The following is an 18685-nucleotide window of genomic DNA, read 5'->3' as shown; positions in this document are numbered from 1 at the left end:
AGAGGGGCCAGCCCGGTGGTGCAGCAGTTAAGTGTGCGTGCTCTGCTGCGGCAGCCCAGAGTTTGCAGGTTTGGAACCCCAGATGCGCACCAGCGCACCGCTTGTCAAGCCACGCTGTGGCAGCGTCCTATATAAAGTAGAGGAAGATGGGCACAGATGTTAGCCCAGGGCCAATCTTTCTCAGCAAAAAAAAAGAGCAGGATTGGCAACAGATGTTAGCTAAGGGCTAATCTTCCTCACGAAAAAAAAAAGGGCTGGGGATTAAACCATGAGAGAAACACCTGAGATTTAGAAAACAGGAGAGGGGTGAAGGGAACCCCCAGGATGCTGGGGAAGGAAGATTCCAGGACAGCTGTGCCCCAGATGTAGGAGGCCACCAGTCTGGATCAGCACAGAAGGCTTTAGGAGCCATGTCAGCAAGAACTTGAAATTGATAGTATATCTGACGTGTCTAAATATTTTGAGAAGAGATTGAAATGGTGGAGAATTTGTGGCTGAATTAGTGACTAAGAACCTAGAAAACTAAACAAACAAAAACAGTTAACAACTTAGGGAAAGCAAAATGTTATGCATAAAAGGAAAAGCAAGCATGGCTCAGATGTGACTATGTGAATATTAATACAATAGAAATCATACTGAAACTCTATTGGGATGATAGGAATTTAGGGGACAGGAGGAGTCCGTGAGGCTGAGTTGGACAGAGGAATGAGCAAAATCTATTCCATAGGTTTCCGTCAACAGATAATACCTAAAACTAAATAAATCAAGAAGTAGCCATAAAAGCATATTGCTTAGAGATGTGGAGGTTAATCACTAAAAATTAGTGACCATACTTTGAATGTTGAATGTTGTTGTCTCTGGAGAGGGAATAGAAAGAAGTGGGAGCTGGGACCACTGTTTTTCATTAAAACTTTATACATCTCTGCTCTTTTAAACCATATGCATATGTGACTCTTTTTTTTAATATTTTATTTATTTATTTATTTAGTGTGTGTGTGTGTGTGTGTGTCTGAGGAAGATCAGCCCTGAGCTAACATCCATGCCAATCCTCCTCTTTTTGCTGAGGAAGACTGTCCCTGAGCTAACATCCGTGCCCATCTTCCTCCACTTTATACGGGACGCCGCCACAGCATGGCCTGACAAGTGGTGTGTCGGTGCACGCCCAGGATCCGAACCTGGGCCGCCGGCAGCAGAGCACTCGCACCTCACCCCTACACCACGGGGCCAGCCCCCATATGTGACTTAAACAACAACAAAACTCAGATGCACAGAGCAGGGTTACCATAATCCTTGGTTCTTAATTGACTTTCATCATTGATCCACACATGACCCTCTTTTATTTACTCCCACATACCCACCACCCCAACCATTCCCACTAATTTATGCTATCCTATCCCCTTGCCCATCAGGTCCCCCATCTTCCCCCCACACTAGGAATGCACTGTCTTGAAACCTGTTTGCATATATATAGTTTTTTCACACCCAGAGGTACTCCTGAAATAGATTGTTCAATTTTAGCTGTTGCTAACTTTATCAAAAGGGTATCAAGTGGTAATGACTTACTTTTTCCACTCAATATTTTGTTCCTTAGATTCATCCACATTGAACATGTCTGTTTTTTTCTGTTTTAATAATATTCCTTTGTATGCATATACAACAATTTATCTATCCACTCTCCTGCTGATGGGCACTATGAGCTGTTTCTAGGTGTCTCCTGTTTTGCACAAACCCGTGATGTTCTTTCTTCTCCACGTCCCCTGGTGCACACATACCACAGCTCGCCTTGTGTACACACTTAGGAGTGGAAATAATGGGTCATAGGGTATGTGAAAGTTACACCTTACAACTTGCTGCCAAACTGGTTTCTAAAGCCATGTATAAGTGACTGTCCACAACGTTCCAACATCTGGACTGTTGGACTTCTTAATTTTTGCCTATTGAATGAGTACACATGGTTTCTTACTGTGGTCTTGATTTGAGTTTTGCTGATTGCTAATGAGATTGAGTGTCCCCTCACATGCATATTGGCCATATGTATTTTTTTTTATATGAAACTCTTGTTCATGTATTGTGCCCATTTTTCTATTGGCTTGTTTGTCCTTTTCTTTATTGATTTGTAAGTGTTCTTTATATAGATGGTCTTAACATAATCTTGTATTGGTTTGCATGTATACTTTGAAAAAAAAAATAAACATACCAAAAGATAAAAGAAGAGAGGGCAGAGAAGGGTGGAATTTGGAGTGAGAAAACTAGAAACTTCCAAACTGGAACACTGAAGTCAGAGCAAGACCAGGGTGTGTCAGGGTGACTGGCAGGACCCAGGGCTGGAGATCAGACTACTCATGGTCAGCCACCTGTCTTATTCATCTTCAGACCTACCCCCATCCCCCATATTTGCCCAGGGCCTGGCACAGCGCCTAACAATGCCAGAGGAATAGATGTGGAGGTGAATGAATGAATGACGAGGTGAATGAATGAAGCCCCAAGTCCACAGGCAATGTGGTGGCAGAAATGGCCTTTCAGTACCCCCATTGCCATCTGTCCCCACAGAAGCCACCACAATCGGCCTCCTTCAGCAGGGCCAAACCTGCTGCCCAATGTTGGGGGAAGCTATCTCTCCCCTGAGAGGGAGGGGCAGAGAGCCCACTAGGGCTCAATCTTATCAGTCCAGAAAGGGGCCCTTGGCCCCTTCTCATTGTGCGCCTCCCAGGCTCCTCTCCTCCCCAGAACTCTGTCCCTGGTGTCTCAGAGGCAACACCCTCGGTGGGAGAGGGCTGGAGAGTGTGGCCAGACACGATCAGAGCCGCCACAATTCTGTCAGCCTGATCTGGGCCCCAGATCTCATTCCCTTAAGCCCCAGGGACCAAGGGGAAAGCAGACAGACCTGGGGTTTTGGGCTGTACAGAATGGTGGGCTTCTCGTCCACCCTCGGTCGCCCCTGTCTGTAGGTAGCAAGGTTTCTTCCAGCGCTAGTTGTCAGCAAACTCCTGCAAAGAATGTTGCCCTGAATGGCCTGTACCTTTTTCATTTTGCAAGTTGGAGAGAAAAATGGTGAGATGACATTGTACAGTATCATTCACTACAGCATTGTTGGTATTATCAAAAGGAAGGAAACAACCTAAATGCCCATCAACAGGGGACTGGTTAAATAATTGATGACACAGACATCGTGAACTCTTATGCAACCATTAAAATGAATGGGGCAGATCTTCGTGAACTGATGTGGAAGGAGTCCCAGGATATACTGTTAAGTAAAAAAAGTCAAGTACCAAACAGGGTATATGGGATGCTAGGATTTATATAAAGGAAATAGAAAGATCTGCATGTGCTTGAAAATTGTATAGAGAGAATATCACTGGAAGAACACATACAAAATTGGTAATATTTTTGCCTCTAAGAAGAAAATCAGAGTGGCTGAGAGATAGGAGTAACATGAGACGAACTTGCACTAAATTATCTTCTTTCCCTCCTAAATTTTGTATCATATACACATATTAATTACTTATACAAAAAATGAAGCTGAATTTTCTAAACAGCAATCTGGAACTCAGGGGGATCTCGAGGTGCTCTGACCCCTTCCTGGTCTAGGAAGGTTAAAGGTCTCTCGCCTGAGGGCTAAGGAGCCGTTGCCACCATGATTCTTGGAAGAGCAGAGAACAGATCTCAGGAATACAGCCACCTGGGAGCCAATGTAGCCCCTTCCACATGCAGGGGCACATGTCCCTCAGCAGGGACCACCACTATACCCTCTCCCCTGACCGGGCAATTCCAGGCCCCTCCACTTCCGTGCTGCTGCCAGATGAAGCTTCTAGAAGTTTACCTCTGCTCATGTTTCTCTCCTGCCCAAACCCTTTAATGGCTCCCACTGTCAACTAATTAAATCTAAACTCTGGGGAGCCAGGCCCAGGCATTAATATTTTTTTAATTCTTCAAGTGACTAATGTACAGCTCAAGTGGAAAGTCATTGTCTTGGAGCAGTGATGCCCAATAGAACTTTCTGTGATAATGGAAATGTTCTATATCTGCACTGTCTGATACAGTAGCCACTAGCCACATGAGGCTACCAAGCACTTGAAATGTGGCTACTATGACTGAGGAAGTGAATATTTAATTTTATTTAATTTTAATGAATTTAAATTTAAATAGTCACTTATGTTGGACAGTATAGCCTTAGACAATGAATCCAATGATTTTCACTTTTTTTAAACAGAACCCTCTCTTTTTTTTTTTTGTGAGGAGGATTGGCCCTGAGCTAACATCTGCCAATCCTCCTCTTTTTGCTGAGGAAGACTGGCCCTGGGCTAACATCCATGCCCATCTTCCTCCACTTTATATGGGACGCCGCCACAGCATGGCTTGACAAGCGGTGCGTCAGTGCGTGCCCAGGATCCTAACGGGCGAACCCCAGGCCACCGCAGCGGAGTGCACGCACTTAACCGCTTGCGCCACCGGGCCAGCCCCTAGAACCCTCCTTTCAAAAAATGATTTTTTATCATGAAGGATATTATACCTATAGAAGAGTTATAAAACATCATTTTTTAAAAAAATAGCTAATATTATTATACTAACAGCTAATAACTAACACATAGTAGCCCAAAGTGCTACTATGTGCCAGGCACTGTTCTAAGCATTTCCATATATCACATGTATTAACTGACTTATCAACATTGCCCTTTACAGATGAGAAAATTGAGGCACAGAAAGGTTGAGCAACTTGTGGGAGGTCACACAGTTGGCACGTGGTGGAGCTGGGACTCAAACCCAGGGAAGCCCACGCCAACCACCCTCACCCACTGTACTAGTGCCAGCTTTATCAGAGCAGAAGGCTGGTACCTTAGAAGCTCGCTGCAAAGGAACCCATTTTCTCAAACTAAATAGCCCTCAAAATCTAACATAATAAATACTGTGATCACCAATTTTATCAACCACTTACTATGATCCAGGCTCTGTTCAAAGCACTTTAAATACAGGAATTCATTCAACCCTCATCCCAACCCCTTTTTACAGACATGGAAACTGAGACTCAGGGCAGTTAAGTAGCTTTCCAAAACTGACACAGTGCGTTAGTGGCTGAGCGGGTACTCAGACCCTGTTATCTCTGAGTCTTCACCATGCTGACTCCTCCTCATAAAATGCAGACAAGCATGGCTGCTCTTTCATTTTGGGTGGGGGAGGGGGCAATGGAGACTCAGTTTTGAAAACCACTGGTCTTAACTTCCCATCCTCCTCTAGTCCGTTTTCCAGAAAGGGTAACTGGGGCCAAGATGTGGTGATGGGAGTAGGTCACACGGTGCCGAGGGCAGGAGCCGGAGCCACACCCCTCACTCTTGGGAGTTAAGGGGAAGGAAGCTGATATTTCCTTTGAACCTAACGAGCAGGTAAGCTTTTCACATGGATCATCTTTTCAGTTCACAACCACTCCATAAGGTAGCTATTTGTATCCCATTTTTACAGTGGAAGAAATTTTTGTTTAGAAATTCTAGTTAAGTCATTTGCCAAAAGCCGGTAAGTGGCCAGCAAGATTCAAACCCAGGTCCATTTGACGTACAAACGCAGGTGGCTTTCACTAAACCACATTGCCCCTTCCTCCAGTAGTCTAAACTCCATCCCTCCTGCTGCTGTGTCAACTCCTCCTTCCTGATATGGACAGAATAAGCCCACCACCATCTCGCCTGACCTTGCTCCTCCACAGACTCACATCAGAACCCTAGAGCCAAATCTGCACCCACAAGTCCTCTCTGCTCTGGGACCCCAAGTCCCCCGACTTCTGTCCTGAGCTCCTTCCCCACACAAATGTAGAATCACCGTGATGCACTGGCATCAACGGAATCATTTCACTGAGACATTTGTGAACTGGTTCCAAGCTGGGCTGGCAGTCTGGGGGCCTGTGACCCGCGTGTTTTAGACCCTTACTACACAAATGGTGGTCTGAGGCAGCAGCACCTTGGGGCTTGTTAAAAATGTGGATACCCCAGACCTAATGAATTAGAATCTGCTTTTTAAGAGGATTCCCAGGTGATTTATTGGCACATTAAAGTCTGCAAAGCACTAAGACCTGAATCCCAGGAGAAGAAGGCTTATGTCCCCTGCCCGTGTAACTGACCCTCTGCGGCTCTTGGCTTCGTTGTTAGGGGCAGCTGTGAGTTGGTTGATGATGTTATTGTAAGGAGAACTTGGATATTAAATTGCAACCAAGGCCTGGGAGATTATTGCAACAAAGGGAACCCTGGTCGTTTTATTGCAACCAGCATCTGCATGGTGGACTGAATGACAGGCCCAAGAGATTTGTTGTGAAAAGCATTTAGAAGACTTATTGCCACCTCCAAACAGGCTATTATGATGCAACAAAGTGGAGAAATGGATAGGACTCTCGGTTTTACCTAAATTGGGGTGTGCTAAATTGGAAAATAGTTTAAAAACATTTGTTGCACTGAAACTGTGCCTATTTATAATACTGGCCTGGACACTTAAAGGAAACCTATTGTGACACTGGACTTACTGAAATATCCTTAAAAACTTGTGACAAGATTCTTTCCCAACAACAATAAGAACAACCAAGAGAAGCATTAGCCTGACAGAATCTGGACTATTACACTGACTGCATTTCAAACGAGGATGTATCATAGAGTAAACACCAACTGGAATCTAGTTACTCTGTTGCAACAAGTTTGGATTTGCTATTGAAACAAATTGACAAGTCTGTGGCTGAGGGTGTATGTGGCTCTTTTATTGCAACAGGACCTTGCAAAGTGCCCCACTGTGCCAGCAGCCTGGGGCCTGGAGCACCTGTGGACAGGGCCAGAGAGACTCCTATCACAAGGGGGAATTATGCTGAGAGGGCACACTGTTATTAAGGCAAAACTTGTGAAATGCATTGCCACGAGCTTAAGGACACCCAACTGATATGCAGGAGTATAGGGAACAACTACAGGCTCCGGCCAATGATAGGCAGCCATTCCACGCCCCTGATGTTGGCAGGGCAGTAACGTTATCCCATCTTACAGTTGAGGAAACTGAGGCTCAGAGAAGTTCAGGGGTTGGTCCAAGTTCTCATGACTGGTGAACAGCAGGGTAGGATGTGGACCTGGGCCTTTGGGCTACTTCCTGCACTTCCTTACAGGGAGACTTTACATATGCTTTGAAGTAAGATCAGAAAACTTGTGGGAAGAAAAACATGCATATTTTACCTACTCAAACCTAGAATATTTTCTTGCAAAATTTTAAGGATCTGGACATGCTGTGACGTACTATCCAAATATGTTATTTCTAAGAGACCATAGGTGTCTGGAATTTGGGTAAATCCAAGACCAATACAGTGAGAGCAGATCAAAGATGTAATTACAATGAAGTCTTGTTTGGCTCAATGGGAAGAGACCTGAGTTCAAGTTGGCTCTATATTTTTTTGTGTGTGTGAGGAATAGTGGCCCTGAGCTAACATCTGTTACCAATCTTCCTCTATTTTGTATATGGGACACTGCCACAGCATGGCTTGATGAGCAGTGTATATGTCCTCGGCTGGGATCCGAGCCGTGAAATCCAGGCCGCTAAAATGGAGCACATCAACTTAACTACTGCACCACCAGGCTGGCTCCTCTATCATTTTTTAACATAGAACCGAGGCTAAAACGTAGTCTCTGGAATCCAGCAACATCACAGATTTTTTAAGGCCCAGCTCAAAGTCACCACCTTTGTGAAGCCTTCCCAGATTCCCCCCACTCCCAGCCCGCAAGAGAGAGAGTGCCTGGCTCCTCGGTCTTCGTGGTTTATTAAAGACTAGAACTACCATATGATACAGCTATTCCACTTCTGGGTATTTATGGAACGAACATGAAGAAGCGAATGCTTAATGACGGTTGGGGATTTACTGATATTCTCTTTTCCCACTAGAACGGAGCTCATTTTTGCGGGCTTGGCTAGTCGTAGAGCCCAGATCTCTTTCGCCAGGAAATAGCATAGAGAACCGAGATCGAGGTAATGCACCCAGAACGTGACCACTTTGTGCCACAATCCCTCGGGCACCTCCTGGCTACCAAACTCGAGCCTTTCCTCCTCAACAAAAGCCTTCGCAGGGCGCAAATCCCCGACGTTTCGGGGGCCACCCCACCGACTGTAAGCACGTCAAGGTCCAGGGCAGACCTCAATGCGCGCAGCGGCGCGGTGCCCACCCCTCGCCCTGGCACCCAGCGGGCTGCCAAGCACACATTCGTGGATTGGGATGGAGCAGAGGGCAGGGGGACACTGCGCGTAGACGTCGACACTTGACTGCGCCGAGGCCGCGGTAGTGAGCGCCCCGCGGGGCCGGGGGAGGGGCGCCAGGCCGCTCCGTCCCGCCGGGCGCCAGCTCCTCCCGGGCGGGCGGGCACCCACCGACAGCGGGCACACAAAGCCTGCTCGGCGTGCTCGGCGATCGCCTCCCCACGTCTGTGTCGCCGCGCGCCGCCAGGCGGCTCCGGGTTGGGCGTCGGGCTGTGCCAGGCACGGGGCGTCAAGAAGCTGCACGCATCAAACCGCGGCGGGAGGGTGCGCCGAGGGGGGAGGAGGAGGAGAGGGAAAGGGAGGAGGGAGGAGGAGGAGTGGGGACCGGGCGGGGGGTGGAGGAAGAGGCCTCGCGCAGAGGAGGGAGCAATTGAATTTCAAACACAAACAACTGCACGAGCCCGCACCCACCGCGCCCGAGCGTTGCCCCCGATCCGCGCCCGCCCCGTCCGTGCGGCGCGCGGGCGGAGACGCCGTGGCCGCGCCGCAGCTCGGGCCGGGGGCCACCATCGAGGCGGGGGCCGCGCGAGGGCCGGAGCGGAGCGGCGCCGCCACCGCCGCACGCGCAAACTTGGGCTCGCGCTTCCCGGCCCGGCGCGGAGCCCGGGGCGCCCGGAGCCCCGCCATGTCGCGATCTAACCGGCAGAAGGAGTACAAATGCGGGGACCTGGTGTTCGCCAAGATGAAGGGCTACCCACACTGGCCGGCCCGGGTGAGCAGCGCGGCCCGCCGCCCCCTATCCCCCTCCGGGCTTGGGTTGCATAACACCGGGGAGGACAGGAGCGCTCGGCGCGGAGAAGATGGGGGCGGGGGGCGTCTCAGTCCCGGACTCTCTCCCGAGCGCCTCCAAGCCCACCCGCCGGTTATATAATGATGGAGGCGGGGGTGGGGATGGCGGCGAACACCTGGCGAGTACGGCGTCCGCGCGTAGAGGCGTGTGCGCGGCGTGGGGATCCGAGGGCGCCGGTCACTTCCCGGCCCCCGGCTCCGCGTGCTCAGTTCCGCCCCCAGCCCCCATACTCCCGGCGGTTTCGGGCGCGCTGCCTGCGTTTGGGCTAGCTGTGTAACTCCTCCCACCCACCCCCCAGGCGCCACCGCCACCCCCCTCTGGGACCCCCTTAGAGACCCCCAGTTTCTTCATTGATTGCTGCCCCCAGTTCAAACTGCTCTTCGTGGATTAAATGGTTAAAGAAGGATCCCAGCCCAGAAGAGGATAGATGAAGGCGGAGTTCGCCTAGAAAACTAGAAAACTTTGGTGTCGGGCCGTCAGTAAGAGGTCTGAAGTTGGGAGGGTCGAGGAATGGTTGGGGGCGGCGTAAGAGGAGATCTTCCTGCCTCGGAAATAAACCGCCAGACCCCTTCACTCCTCAGCCCCACAAAAATAATTCTCTGTATGCTGCCAACTCAAATTGGGAGCCCAGGGTGGCAGGGCCCCGTGAGGTTGGCAAGTCCAGTCCATACTGCCTCTTAGTGGAGGTGGGGGGAGCCCGAGTTGCTTCCCCCCCCCCAGATGTGAGCCTCTCCCGCCAGAACAGCCCAGTCGGCCATGTGGTTGATTCAGCCCGCCAATATGAGGGCCTGCCCCCCTCCCTTCCAGCACCTGGCCAGGTGGGAGGGTGGGGCCCAAAAGCCCAGCCTGGTGTGTTCATCACGTTTCCCCTAAGGACTGAGACAGATGAAGGAGGGAGGGAGGTTGCCAGAGGGTGCTGGAGGACATTGGGGTCTGGCAACTTACTTCAAAGTTGATGTGAAGAGGGCTTTGGTATTGGGTGCGGGCATGACTCAGTTCCCTAGAGTGTGGGCCTCCAGTAGAGTGAAATAGAAGGACAGAGAGGAGTGGAGGGAGGGCGCCAAGAGCAGAACTGCCTTATGACTTTGGGTTGCTGTTCTCCACTTGAGTCTGGATCTCTTCATCTGGCCCAGACCCTGCTCTGAGCTTCGGAAGTTGCCCCAGCTTCCCCTGGGTCCTGTTCAGGGTGTCAGGCCAACTTTGGGGCCACTCTGAGAAAACCCAGGAGACCCTTCCTCACTCTGTACCCTCTCCTAAGGAGTGTGCCTAATCCCATATGCCTTGAGCTCCTTGTTTCCTGAAACTTCTAGATGGCTGGCCTCTAGAATGGAAGTGAAATACAGAGAGAAGAGTGGGACTCGCCAGCTTCTAGGGCTTCCCAGGGGACTGGGGTGGGGGAGGCAGTGTGAGGAAGCAGCCACAGACAGCCTTGTGTGTGCATATATGTGTGTGGTGTGTGAACACTCATGTACTTTACCCTGCACCTTTGATCCATCTGGCTTCTTGGCCCAGATGCCAAGGCCCTGGTGGGCAGGGCAAGAACTGAACCCAGGTCTCTGCTGCTCCTACCTCCTGGGGGTGGGACAAAGTCCAGCAGCTGGGCTAAGCCCTGAGGAGGGGGCACAGCTGGAATGTCAGTTGCAGGGAACCCCTTCTGGATCAGGGGCGAGAGAAAAGGGAGGGGGGACACAGATGGGCCCACATTGGCCGCTGTGAGGAAGACCTTCAGGTTTCTGGGGCCTTTGGAGTGAGGGTAGATCTGGGACTGGGAACGCCATCTGTTTCATCTCTTCACCCTGGGCCTCCAGGACAGCAGGGTGGGATGAGGAGGCAGAGTCTCTTCCTCTCTGGAGGCCTGGACCTTTTAGATAAGGTTAGGGCTGGGGAAGGGAGATCAGACTGGAACTCAAAGAGATAGGGCCCCACCCTTTGCCTGTGTTCTGGCTCTTGATTGTGACAACTGGGGGGAGCGGTCACCCAAGCCTGTTATCACCCAGATACATGCCCCTTGGATCCCAAAAGAGCAGAGAAATCTGAGTCTCGTCACCATCCTTAGATGTTGTCTTAGTCCCTGGAGTGGCAGAGCCTGAAGGGGCCTGGCCACTCTAGAGATGGAGAAGGAGTAGGGGGGCCTTGCTGATGCCCCATCTAATAGGCAGCCAGAATCCTCAGCCATGGTGAAGGCCACTGTGTGGACTTTCCTTCCTCAGCCCCTGCTTCTGGGGAGGATGGCTGACTCTGGGTGAGACTGGAACAGCCCAGTGCTTGGAGAGCCCAGCCAGAGGGGCCACGTGGTAAGCAAGACCTGCCTGGAAAGATGGTGTGACTCCATCTTAACCTTCTCCTTTCCTCTTCCTCCTGCCTGACTTCCTGGGGGATCTCCAAGCACTTAACAATTAATCTCCAAGACTCAGGGATTTTTCCCCCCAGGTTCCTTCCTCCTCTCTCAGCTTCCTGTTTCACAATCCCAGAAAACCTAAGCAGGCGGAGGGCCTCACCCATCTTTCCCCCCTCTGCCCCTCCCCCACATCCAGGCACCACCTTCTCTTTTCTGCCTCTTGGGCTTGCCACACTTTCCTGGCCCCAACTGTCTCCTGCCCCAGATTTTCTGGTTCCTGGGTCAGGCTGGGCCTGGGCCCTGGGTGTGGTGGTCAGAACCCTGGCTTGCAGTCTGTGGGCTTACTTAGCCTTCTCTGCTGCCTCCCTATGTGCTGAGCAGGCGACCCTGGGCCTGGATTTGGTCTGAGGCTGGGGGAGAGGTATTCAGTCCTCTCCCCTAACTCCTCACCTGGAACTTCAGATTCCTCTTCAGACCTCAGAGGGTGTCCATGGGCTCTGGGAGGATGATATTTCATGTGCTCAGGCCTGTCTGATGGAGCCAGGCAAATTCAGAGAGGTGGGGGTGGGAGTGGATGGGCCTAGCCTGGGAGAAGTAACTTGCCTGGATTCCTGGAATGGCTGAGAAGTAGCAGAGCCCCCTCCCCTGTTGACCAGTGGAGGGGTTGCAGTGGGGTCCCCAGCACTCATCTGGCCCCACCCTGACCCACTTAGCCTTGACTCACTTGTTCTGAGTCACAGCTTGGATATAAATGCACCACCTGGGAGACATACATCTGTATTGGGGGTACAGGCCTCCCCTGAGACCTCATATCCTCTACGTCAAGGAAGAACCGCCCTTCACTTCCAAATGCAAGAAAAGACATTTCCTTTGTAGCTTGAAGGATAGAGGGTCCCTTACAGATGGGATTTCGCCCCTTTTGTGGGTGAGGGGTTGAGAATTCCATTATGTGAAGACAGCACACCTCTCCTGGCCCTTCCCCCACAGGTGCCTACACTCAAGGTGAGGCAGGGGCGTGGGATGACCCTTTTGGGGTAGATGCCCATCTGCCCAGGCCCTTGGCCTCCCTCCTTCCTCTAGACCCACCCTTTACTTGGCTAGAAGTCAGCAGGGCTGGTATATCTGGTGTGTCTTGTTCTGTCTATTTTTAATTCCCATCCATTCTTTTGTTTCTCCCCCACCGGAAGCTGGGCAGCTGGTGGCCTCCTGGGTCCCCTGTCACAATGTTCGGCTACCTCTCTCTGAGTGTGCTTTCCATGGGAAAGAGACCGATGGTCCAGGAGCTGCTCTGACGGCTGGGGCCATGCTTCTTGAGAGAACTTCGTGTCTCCTCATTTCTGACCCTTCACTCACCCCACCCCCATTCTTGAGTTTCGGTTTCTCCTCTTTCATCACACATTTCCTAGAGCGTGTTAATGCCCTGGCTCAGGTGTGGGCACTAAAAATTCAGAGCTTGAAATAGTTCCCTGCTGCACTCCCAGCAGGAGACCCTTAGATCTCCACCCCTGCCCCCGTTCCTGGTGCAGAGATAGTCTGAGAAGAGGCCGAGGGAAGGGCTTTTGCTATTATTGTACTGTGCCTGTCTCCTGGGATCTCTAAGCCCTGGAGGCTCTCATTTTGTTTTTTGCTTCCCCCTCTGAGAGGAGGGTGGGGAGCTGGCTGGTAACAGGACCCAGGTGTCCTGGCCCAGGACTGGCTCCTCCTCCACCCCCACCCCAGGTCTGTCTTCCTGAGAAGGGCCCGGGCCCTCAGCCCTAGCTGTGGTTTCAAGCCCAGCCGGGGACCCAGGTGCCAGACTCTAGGCTTGGGGGTGGGGTGTGTGTTAGTGTCCCCTCCTCCCCAATCCGGAGAGGGCCTGGGGGGAGGGGCGGTCACATTCCTGGTTGCTGAGTGGCCCCGGGGGCGGGGTTGGGTTGTCATGGCGATGGGGATCCTGTTTGGGGGGGGGGACTGGACGGCCTGCCTTTCCACCCCCTGCTCACACATCCCAGAGTCTCCTGGTCGTGGGGAGGGCCCAGTTTGTGCCGGGCCTTCCTAGGGGGAGGGGCTGGACCTCTGTCCCCGGAGGCCACAGGACAAGGGGGGAGGTGCCCAGGAGCCTGAAGACTCCATGTTGAGCAAGATGCCCCTCACTCTCATGCCCAGGGCTCCACCTCCTCTCCTGGGTGTGTCTCCGCTGATTTCCATCCACCCAGCCTCCCTGTCTCCCCAGGCCCCCAGACAGGCACTCTGCCCTAGTCTCTGTGTGTTAATCACTGCCTTGGCCTGTCTGTCTCTTCCCTATCTGCGCCTGGGGCCCCAGTCAACATGGCTACCTGCCCTCTGTCCGGCGGGAAGCCAGGCTGCTGGGGCTGCTGCAAGTGTTGCTGGGAGTTGTAGTCCTCCCCCCACCAGCTCAGCTTGGTCTGGGCATCCAGGGCCTCATCTGGGAGAGGCTGTATGGGCCACTGTCTCTTTCCATTTCCCTGACCTCAGACCTCCACACTGTCTCCACAACAGCACCCTCATCCCCCCAGGACATGTGGGGCAGGGGATTAAGTTGGAGATCCAGCTCTGAGACCTGCCTCTCACCACCCTGCTCTGTCATTTTGCTCTGGCAAATCAGTTTTCTTTCCTGGGCCTCAGTATCCTTATCTGTAAAATGAGAGAGTTTGAGTACGTTAGGTGGCTTTCAAAGTGCTCCCCAGAAGCCTCTTGGGGCAACTACTGAGGGGGGGAATTGAATAGGCAGCCCCTTGGGCTCACCCTTCCACTTCAGCCAGAGCAGTCTGCTTTTATCTGTTTCACAGATTCCTTCAGCAAATCTTGATTATGCACTTACTATGTGCTAGCACTGTGCCGAGGATAAAAACAGACCTGCTCTCTAATCTCGGAGCAGGTATGGAAGTCCACATAGACATTAATTAAATGATAATATGAGTAACTGTAAAATTGGAATTGTGAAAAGTGCTGTGAAGGAAAGGTGGTAAGAATTTTATCTGAGAAGCTGCCCAGGTTGTGAGAGATGAGGAAGCTTTCTGGAGGAAGTGATGATGGGGCTGGGGTTGGAAGGCTGATCAGGAGTTAGTGAGTATAGGAAACTGAAAGATCAGTGTGGCCGGAGCAAAGAGCAGAAGGGCAGTGTGCTGGGAGAGGATGCTGAGAGCAGGCACATGTGGGATGTACTGCATGGCAGGTTTTGATCATTTAATCCTCACAGCCCTGTGGCATAAATACGTGACTACCTCCATTTTACAGATGAGGAAACTGAGGCAGACAGAAGTTCTGTAAGTTGCCCAAGGTATACAAATATTGGTGGCAGTGTTGGGATTCAGACCTTGACATTATGGAGAAGAGGTGAACGGATGGGCACTTGGTCACATAAAGCCATTGAAAGGTTTCAAGCAGGGGGATGAAGTGCTCAGATCAACGCTTTGAAAGGCCCACTGTGGCTGCAGTGTGAAGAACTGGTTGTAGGGGGGCAAGAATGGAGACTGAGAAGAGAGACAGAGGCTGTGGTTTTAGTCCAGGCAGGAGGTGACGGTGGTTGGACCAGGGTGATGGCAAAGACGGGGAGGTTTAACAGGATCTGGACATGTTGGGAGGCTGAACGGATTCTCATGGGTTCGTGAAGGAGAGGGGGTTGACTCCAGGGTTTCCATTGGGCTTTCATGTCTGACTTGTTTTGAACGAAGTTCACTCCTAAACATGGTTCAGAAACCACCTTGGTGATCTCCTGGGTCCCTCTCAGTCTGATTTTACAAGAATGTGTCTTAGAGGTCAGTCCCCCACCCCCACATCCCCAGCCCCAAATCGGCGACCTCAGGACTCCAGCTCACGCTCACTTTCCTCATTCTGCTCTCAGATTGATGAGATGCCCGAGGCTGCGGTGAAATCAACAGCCAACAAATACCAAGTCTTTTTTTTCGGGACCCACGAGACGTGAGTCAGGGGGCCCAGGGGGAGGGCTGTGGGCAGTCCACCTTGGGGAAAGAGTGGTGGTGATGGTGCCCCTTCCCTGTCGGGCTGCGCAGCTCAGAGGCAGTGAGGGGCTCGAGAGCACAGTCTCCCATCTCTCACCAGGGCATTCCTGGGCCCCAAAGACCTCTTCCCTTACGAGGAGTCCAAGGAGAAGTTTGGCAAGCCCAACAAGAGGAAAGGGTTCAGCGAGGGGCTGTGGGAGATCGAGAACAACCCTACTGTCAAGGCTTCTGGCTACCAGGTGAGCTGCCATCTGCCCCACAGACCCCCTGGAAAGCAGGTTTGGCCACAGCTCCCCCGGGGCCCACACGTGATGCTTGGCCTTCAGGAACGGGGGCTCAGAAACACCAGGGCTTTCAGAGTAGGCGCTCATGGGGTGGGGGGTGGGGGAGGCCTCCTGCAGGAGGGGCTGGGGTTGTGGGTGTGTGGTGTAGTTGTGGTGAGGGGCAACTATTAGACAGCAGCCAGGGGGGCAAGAACAGGATGGAGGCGGTAAGTGGGGACAGACCTTTGTTGGGCCCACTGAGAGTGTAGGACATGGCCTCAACTCTTTCCACAAAGGCTTCCAGGAGGAGGTGCTCGTGAGCCGGGCAGGATGAGGCGGGAGGGTGGGGGGCGGGGGTTGGCGGGGAAAGGGTCCCAGCTCCCTTTGGGAGAAGTTGACCCGAGGTTTTGCCTCCTGCTCCAGCCCTCCCCCCTCCTGCACAGAGCCCTGCCTGCCCGGCCAGTGGGTTTACCCCGGGGCTAATCCGACAGAGGTGGGTCTCAAATCACTCGTGAGACTGGGCACCTGGGTGGGGGCGGGGGTGAGGTGGGAGAAGGAAGGAGCGAGTGGCCGAGGGAGGGGTCTGGGGAGGGGGCCCAGCGTGGCAGCCGCTGGTGCCACTCAGCCCCTGCTGTCTCTGCCACAGTCCTCCCAGAAAAAGAGCTGTGTGGAAGAGCCAGAGCCCGAGCCCGAAGCCACAGAGGGTGATGGTGACAAGAAGGGGAATGCTGAGGGTAGCAGTGATGAGGAGGGGAAGCTGGTCATCGATGAGCCAGCCAAGGAGAAGAACGAGAAGGGGGCACTGAAGAGGAGAGCGGGGGACGTGCTGGAGGTAAGGGCCTGGGAGTAGGGCTCCCAGTCTGAAAGACGGCTGCTGCTTCAGGGACTCCCCAGTCGGAGAGGCAGACCCCGCCCCTAGTCCTGGGGAGTCCCTTGCTGAGAAGATGGGACACAGAAGGCGTTTCAGCTAGCAAAGAGCTGGGGAGGGGTTGTGTGTATCCCCAGGAAGGAGCCTCTGGGGAAAGGAGGGGGGGCACAGGCAGGTGGGTGGCATGCTCCCTCTCCAGCCTCAGCCCACCTCGTCTCTGCCAATCCTGCCTAGGACTCCCCTAAACGTCCCAAGGAGGCAGAAGACCCCGAAGGGGAGGAGAAGGAGGTGGCCACCTTGGAGAGTGAGAGGCCCCTCCCTGTGGAGGTGGAGAAGAACAGCACCCCCTCTGAGCCCGGCTCTGGCCGGGGGCCTCCTCTGGAGGAAGAGGAGGAAGAAGAGGAGGAAGAGGCTGCCAAGGAAGATGCTGAGGCCCCAGGCGTCAGAGATCATGAGAGGTGAGTGAGCTCCCTGCCCTGTCAGGCAGCTGGGCTGGGAGGGCCCAGCCACCTGCGGAGAGGAGGAGGCGGGCCTGTAGCAGTCAGCCTCTCAGGAGGCAGGCTGGGCTCTCCCAGGAGACCGGCACTGGCTGGGGCGAGGCCAGGCCAAGGCCACACCATTAACCTTCTCCCCTCCAACCCTCCCCCGCAGCCTGTAGCCACCAATGTTTCAAGAGGAGCCCCCGCCCCGTTCCTGCTGCTGTCTGGGTGCTACTGGGGAAACTGGCCATGGCCTGCAAACTGGGAACCCCTTCCTCACCCCAGTCCCGCTCTCCTCTTCCACTCACTCACTCCCCTCCAAGCCCAGCCCCTGGAGATTGACCTGGATGGGACAGGCCAGCTGGCCCTCACTCCCATGTCCCCACACCCCTGTGATCTGAATCAGGGCTGTCTTCTGCTCCATGGGATGAGATGAGGCCGCTGTGTCCCTCCCTGCCTGTCTCCCAGGGTTTCTCTTGGGGCCTGGACCAGCTGTTTTCACCTCCTGACACGCCTCTCCCTCTCCCCAGGCATTCTGGACCTCTGGGTTGGTTGGGATCAGGGCTAGGTGTGGAAGGGGTGGAGGATAAACAGCAGGGTGGGTTTCTGGGGCCTGGGAGGGGCAGTCCTCAAATTGGGGTGGGAGGGCGGGCAGGAGGATGGCATCTTGAGCTCCTGTCCCTTCCTCCCATACCTATTATCCCAGCTGCCTAGATTCAGGGAAAGTGGGACAGCTTGTGGGGGAGGGGCTCCCTTCCACAAATCCTTGATGATTGACAACACCTATTCTTCCTTTTGCTGACCCCCGGAGTTCTGGGAGTTGTAGTTTATCATCAAAAGATTTTGGGGCTGCCAGGTTGTTTGGGCCAAGGGCCTGAGATCTGAAGGGTTGATTTTGCCTAGCTTGGGTAGGAGTGTTGAGGAGTTCTGTCCCCCTTTAAATCTCAGGCCAGAGATGAGATGCCCTGGGGAGATCCCTAGCTGCCCCTTTCCCTCTCCCCACAGTGTTCAAGGCCAGCCTGCAGTCACATGTCACCCAGACATAAAGGAAAAGACACATTTTTTAGGAAATGTTTTTAATAAAAGAAAATTACAAAAAAAATTTTAAAGACCCCCTATCCCTTTGTGTGCCCCCCACTCTGCTCCTTTCTTCCCCACTGTTGCCCCCCTTTCTGAGGTGCACTGGGAGGCTCCCCTTCTGTTTGGGGCTTGATGACTTTTCTTTTTGTAGTTGGGGCTTTGGTGTTCCTTCCGGTATCATTTCCCATCCGCATACTCCCACCTGGTCCCCTCGGTGTTGACACCAGATCCGATTTGTAACCCACTGAGAGGACAGAGGGAAACGAGTGCCCTCTCCCAACCTCTTTCTAGTGGTCTCTGCCTCTCTTCCATCTCTTGTCTCTTTCACCCTTGCCCCTCTCCCTTGGGCTCTGATGAAAAATTGCTGACTGTAGCTTTGGAAGTTTAGCTCTGAGAACCGTAGATGATTTCAGTTCTAGGAAAATAAAACCCGTTGATTACTACATTGGATTCCGACTGATTCTTTGGGGGTATATTATTTAACTGCAGAGGGGAAGTGGGGAAAGGGAATGCAAATGATTCCCAAAGCAACTTCTTAGATTGAGGTTGGGGGTGCCAGCCTCTCCTCCATTCTCAGGCTGTTAGAAATATCCAGAATTCTCCATGAGGGCAAAGTCACAGAATAAACTACACTATTCATTCTGCTTCT

General features: G+C 52.7%; 1 protein-coding gene across 1 annotated transcript; it reads left to right on the top strand.

Annotated features, from left to right (window-relative positions):
• The first annotated feature begins 8656 nt into the window (after positions 1–8656).
• HDGF (heparin binding growth factor) lies at positions 8657–18479 on the top strand. The gene is made up of 6 exons (XM_058539486.1): positions 8657–8968; positions 15229–15305; positions 15447–15585; positions 16256–16441; positions 16712–16935; positions 17129–18479. The coding sequence occupies exons 1-6, from the start codon at positions 8882–8884 to the stop codon at positions 17133–17135; spliced, it is 720 nt and encodes a 239-aa protein (XP_058395469.1). The 5' UTR covers positions 8657–8881; the 3' UTR covers positions 17136–18479.
• Positions 18480–18685: the final 206 nt, after the last annotated feature.

The sequence above is a fragment of the Diceros bicornis genome, chromosome 4 (assembly GCF_020826845.1).
Source record: "Diceros bicornis minor isolate mBicDic1 chromosome 4, mDicBic1.mat.cur, whole genome shotgun sequence".
Lineage (NCBI taxonomy): Eukaryota > Metazoa > Chordata > Mammalia > Perissodactyla > Rhinocerotidae > Diceros > Diceros bicornis.
The sequence above is the reverse complement of the archived record's forward strand: the minus strand, read 5'-3'. Positions and strand labels throughout refer to the sequence as shown.